The sequence below is a fragment of the Aptenodytes forsteri genome, unplaced genomic scaffold (genome assembly GCF_000699145.1).
Source record: "Aptenodytes forsteri isolate BGI_AS27 unplaced genomic scaffold, ASM69914v1 Scaffold86, whole genome shotgun sequence".
In the NCBI taxonomy this organism is placed as follows: domain Eukaryota; kingdom Metazoa; phylum Chordata; class Aves; order Sphenisciformes; family Spheniscidae; genus Aptenodytes; species Aptenodytes forsteri.
This window is the reverse complement of record NW_008795715.1, coordinates 2186873-2191895: the sequence shown is the minus strand read 5'-3', so window position 1 is coordinate 2191895 and position 5023 is coordinate 2186873. Positions and strand designations below refer to the sequence as shown.

The following is a 5023-nucleotide window of genomic DNA, read 5'->3' as shown; positions in this document are numbered from 1 at the left end:
AAGGTTTTATTTTGCTGGTTTTACTGCAAGCGTTGGGCTGTGGCTGCAGCTCCCTCCCCTGCTTGCTCCACCGAGGCAGCACGTTTCGCTCTCCTGCCCCTTCCCCTGGGGTGAGCTGCAGCAGGGTGGCCGTGAGGTGCCCTGGCAGCCCCCAGGAGCCACCTCGTGCTCCTGCCCTGCAGCATCCCACCTTGGTGGCCTTTGGGACATGGGTGGCAGCCCCCCGTGCCCCTCGCTCCTCACCTGCAGCCCCGTTATCTCCAGCCCAAGAGAGCCCCTGGGTGCAAAGCTGGGGAACGGGGTATTTCAGATCACAGCCCCCTTGCACAGCGCTGGGCTGCCAAAAACGTCACTGCCTGGGGGTTCTTGCCAGGACAAAGCTGACCTGGGCACATGCAATGCTGGGCATGGGTCCTTCCAAAGGGCTAGAAAGCTGGGCTTTCCATATTTTCAACATTAAACCAGCATAGAGAGGAGATGTTCTTGGCTGGGGGCTCCTGCTGGAGACTCCCGCGGGTGTGCAGCCGGGAACAGGCATCTCCCCCCACCATCAGTCGGAGCGTTGGCGGCAGGGCTTGCACGGACAGGACCGAGGCAAAGCCGGCCGCCGGCAGGGCTGGGTCTGGCCCCGCTGCGGGTGAGTGCTGGGGGGTGCGAACGTCAGCTCCTGTGACGGGCAGGGGGCTCAACGCACCCCCCTCCCCACCGCCTCCCACGCTTTCCACACAAGTAACTCCTTCACTGCCTACCAAATATGAAATACCCAAGGCCCCGCTGACGCATCGCTGCAGCTGTGACTCTGAAGCCTTATCCTAACAGAGGGCTCCAGCTGCACCAGGCCCAGCGATCACCATCCGATATTCCACTGTAGTGTGACACGCTGCTTGCGTTTTAATTCCTGCAGCATCAGCAGGGCAGCCTGCGCTGCCTCAGAGCCCGGGTTCGGCTTTACTTAATGAAGCCGGCGCAGGGATGCGCTTGGTGAGCAGCTGCCTGCACAGCCCGGCACAGGCAGCGAGGGGACGGGCAGGTGCCTGCTCAGCTCTGAGCCCGCATGGTGCCTCCGTGTGCTTGAAGGTGGACTCGCGTTCCTCGGAGGAGCAGTAAATGGTTAAAAGCAAATAAATGCTGACGACGCTCTGCTTTGTCCGGCAGAAAGGCCCTGAGCCCTGCGCTGTGTCCCCGGTGCCGGCGCTGCCATGCTGGAGCCAGTGTCCAACAGAGCTGTGCCAGGGAGCGGACGTCAAGCCCCGCGCTGAGGTCTTTTTGGGGGACTGGCAGGGGCGCTGGGGTGGCACGGCTTGACGTGTGTGATGCCCCAGGCAGGGATTCACTGCAGGGGCCAGGCAGAGCCATGGGAAAACTTCTCCTAGAGCTGATGCTTTTGGAGCATCGAGCAGGGGTATGTGGTTGAGCAAGGCGGCACCCCAAAGCAGGCGGCACGGCGTGGGCAACGCTCATCCTCGCCTCCCGCATCGCTTGTAGCGCGAGGTGAAGGCTCCATGTCTGCCGGTGATGGGGCTGGTGCGGGGACGCCAGGGTGGGATGGGAAAGGGGAGGGTGAACGAGACCGGGCTGTTTTCTCCACCTAAACCACTGCGTTCCCATGGCTCAGCTTTGGAGCAAGAGCCTGTGAACAGAGTGTGGCCTCTGGCACAGAAACTGCTCTGGGTGCTCTGGCAGGAAGACGGCACTTCCCCTGGGCTTTCCCTTGTGCTCCCGCTGTGCTGGCCGAGGAGGGCGGCTTCGCTGGGGCAGGAGCAGGCGGTCAGGGCTCCCGAGCCCTGGGTTTGCGTGCTGAGCTGGAGGGGCACGGGCAGAGCCGATCGCTCCAGGGTGGTACTCCACTCCCCCCCCCCCAACCGTGCACCCCATGTCCCCCCTGTTCCGGGCTGCGGTGCAGGAGAGGGACAGGGGGGCTGGACACGTGTGCCCTGCTCCTGTGGACTGCACCCCATGTCCCCCCTGTTCCGGGCTGCGGTGCAGGAGAGGGACAGGGGGGCTGGACACGTGCTGCCCTGCTCTTTCTCACGGCTTGGTGCTGGAAGCCCTGTCACCTGCTCTGCCCGGTCCCTTCGGCTTGGACAAGGGTTGGGGCCAAGTCCCCAGCACTCCCCACCTCCCATCCCCCATCCTCTCCATCACCCCTTCTTCCAGCATGACTTGCCTGGAAGGAGCAGGGCAGGCGTCACTGGCGGCTGGTTGATGCTCGCTCACCGTGCGCCGTGGGGCCGGTAGCCCCAGCCCCAGTGATCCTCGGAGCTGTGGCCGGGCCAGGACAAGCCCAGGTCTCACCCAGGTGCAGGAGCCGTCGGCAGCGGGATGTGTCACAGGGGGACAGGGTGCTCCAAACCCCCGCTGTTTTCCTGCTGTTTAAATGCTTCCAAGAATTTCCCACCAGGGACTGGTGCCGGGCGATCGTGCTGTGGCTGCTCAGCCAGCCCAGCCGCGGCTCGCCGCGGAGAGCAGTGTCGGCTGCTGGCGCAGCCCGGGATGGACTGTGAACAGATGCGGGCGGCAGGAGGGGCAGCGGCTACTTGGGAGGAAAAAGGGGGAAATCCTCCATCTGAGGAGAAAACCTGCAGGCAGGTGACGTCATGGCGGGAGGAGGGAAGGGGCTCTCCTGCAGCAGGAGACGGAGGGGACGGAGGAGGCAGGGTAGGAGCGTGGCGGGACCAGAGGGGCTGCCGAGGTAGCAGAGCTGCTTCCTGCGGGGCGGACCTCTCCGTCCTGGTCCTGGCGTGCCACCTCCGGGCAGGGAGGCTGTTGCAAACGATGCGGTCAAACAGCAGCAGGGAGGCGATGGAGTAACTTATAAGCCGGGCAAAATGCAACCCCAAATATCCTTGTCTCCTCAGGGAGGGTGATTGCGGGAGTGTGCTCTCACTCTCTGGGGAGCTCCCACCAGGTCTTTGCTATAAGACGGCACATCTCCGCGGTGGCACACGTGTTGGCACACACCCGTGGCCTTGGCTCCTCCTGAGGTCACCCCGCCGCACGCGTGTCTGCGTGCGAGCACCCGTTCCAGGGCGGAGCACCCAAAGCCAAACAGCCCCAAGAGTAACAGCGGGGAAGCCAGCGGAGCCGCCCCAGCAATGGCTGTGGCCCACGGTGGCACTTTGGTGCTTAAATGTGCTGCATTGCTACAAGTTGTCTTTGTTTTCCTGGCGAGGCAGCTCCTCTTGAACCGTATCCTTCCCAGCACTTGAGAGCCAACCTGCCAGCAGCTCAGGAGGAGCCCAGCTGAGGACCCCCGCCGCCCATCGGTGTGCGCACCGCCATCCCCTAAGCTGGCTCTCCTGCCCCGACTCCGTACATGCCACTGCCAGTTGGGAGCAAGTGGGGAGAGGAGAGCGAAGGAAGGACAACCCCGCTGTCCTCTCAGATGCTTGTCTGCAGGTCACCATTGAGCAGGGTCCTTTGGGTTTCTGTGGTCTCGTTGAGCCTGGATTTGTCCTGCTTGCTGTCGCTCCGGTCCGCCTCGTCCATGCCGCTGACCTTCACCAGGCAGAGGACGTTCTGAAAGCTCTTCTTGAAGTTGTCGGACAAGAAGGCATAAAGGATGGGGTTGGCACAGCTGTTGGCGTAACTGAGGACCACCACAAAGTCGAACATGCCCTTGAGGACAGGCGTGGGCACGATCAGGATGGAGACTGAGGAGACGTTAAAGATGTAGAAGGGGAGCCAGCAGAAGATGAAGACAGCAACCACGATTGAGACCATCCTGGTGACTTTCTTCTCAGACTTTTTCCTCTTGGAGGAGCCCACTCTGATGCCCGAGGACTTGACTTTGATAATGATGAACAAGTAGCAAAGGCAGATAATGGTGAGAGGCACCAGGAAGCCCAGGATGAAGGCGTAGATGATGAAGCCTGTGTACCAGGCACCCGACTCTCCCGGCCAGATGATGGTGCAGCTACTCCTGCCGTGATTATGCTGCACCCCAGCATAAATCATGATGGGCATGATCACCAAGAGGGAGACACCCCAAACGGCCACATTGATCATTTTGGCTGTCCTGGGCCGCCTCCATTTGGCAGATTTAATGGGATGGACGACAGCCAGGTACCGGTCAACGCTCATAACCGTCAAGCAGAAGATACTGGTGAACTGGTTGATCCCATCCACTGTCATGACAATTCGGCAGATGGCTTTGCCAAAGGGCCAGTGTACCAGGGCGACCTGCATGGCCAGGAATGGCAGACCGAGCATGAACAGCTCATCTGCGATGGCCAGGTTGAGGATGTAGATGTTGGTGATGGTCTTCATCTTGGCATAACGAAGGATGACGTATATCACCAGCGTGTTGCCGCACAGCCCTATGATGCAGACCACGAAGTAGATGAAGGTGAGGATGGCATTGCTAGTCAGGTCAAAGTGCTGGCCTGTGGCATTCTGCGACGCGTTCGTGGGCGTCTCCACGGAGAAGTTGTCAAAGGGGGAAGCCGGGGAGAACCAGAACGCGGTGGCGTTGGGCAGCTCGTATTCCAGCTCCATGGCTCTGCTGGTCCCTGGGTGCTGCTGGTTCAGAGGAGCCGAGATGTCATCTTCCCTTGCTCTGGGGATAGAGGAGAAGATTCTAGAAATCAGGGAATAAATAGAAATGAAGGGATTCCTCGGGAGGATTTGCCCATCCTGCTGCTGTGGTCCGTGGGAGAGATGCTCCCTGGAAGAGCGCTCCCCAGACCGCCTCCCCATCTCCCCTCCGGAGTCCGTGCGGTGCCGAGCAGTCTGCCCCGGACACACCACAGCTCCTCCTGACTCCGGCGATACCGGAGTCCGTATGACTCCCAAAATCCAACCGGTGAGTCCCCGGTGGGTGCGACTGACGCCCGAAGCACCGAGCGCAGGGGGAAAACCTTTTCCCTTGCCTTGCCTTTCGGCGGGGTGCTAGCCCCTTCCTTCCCGGCCACGACCCGAGCCGGGACGGGGCACCCCGAGCCCGAACGGCTCCCGTGGACGATGAGCTCGGGGTGGGGGAGCAGCCTCCCCCGGGTCCCATCCCTCCGCTCCCCGCCGCTGC

General features: G+C 61.8%; 1 protein-coding gene across 1 annotated transcript; it reads right to left on the bottom strand.

Moving 5' to 3' along the window:
* Positions 1-3381: 3381 nt before the first annotated feature.
* Positions 3382-4497, bottom strand: SSTR2 (somatostatin receptor 2). The gene has a single exon (XM_009283493.1). The coding sequence runs from the start codon at positions 4495-4497 to the stop codon at positions 3382-3384; it is 1116 nt and encodes a 371-aa protein (XP_009281768.1).
* Between the last annotated feature and the right edge of the window lie 526 nt (positions 4498-5023).

Bases quoted from the DNA above. Each gene is read 5' to 3' on its own strand.
- SSTR2 (XM_009283493.1), bottom strand. From the start codon at position 4,497: ATGGAGCTGGAATACGAGCTGCCCAACGCCACCGCGTTCTGGTTCTCC.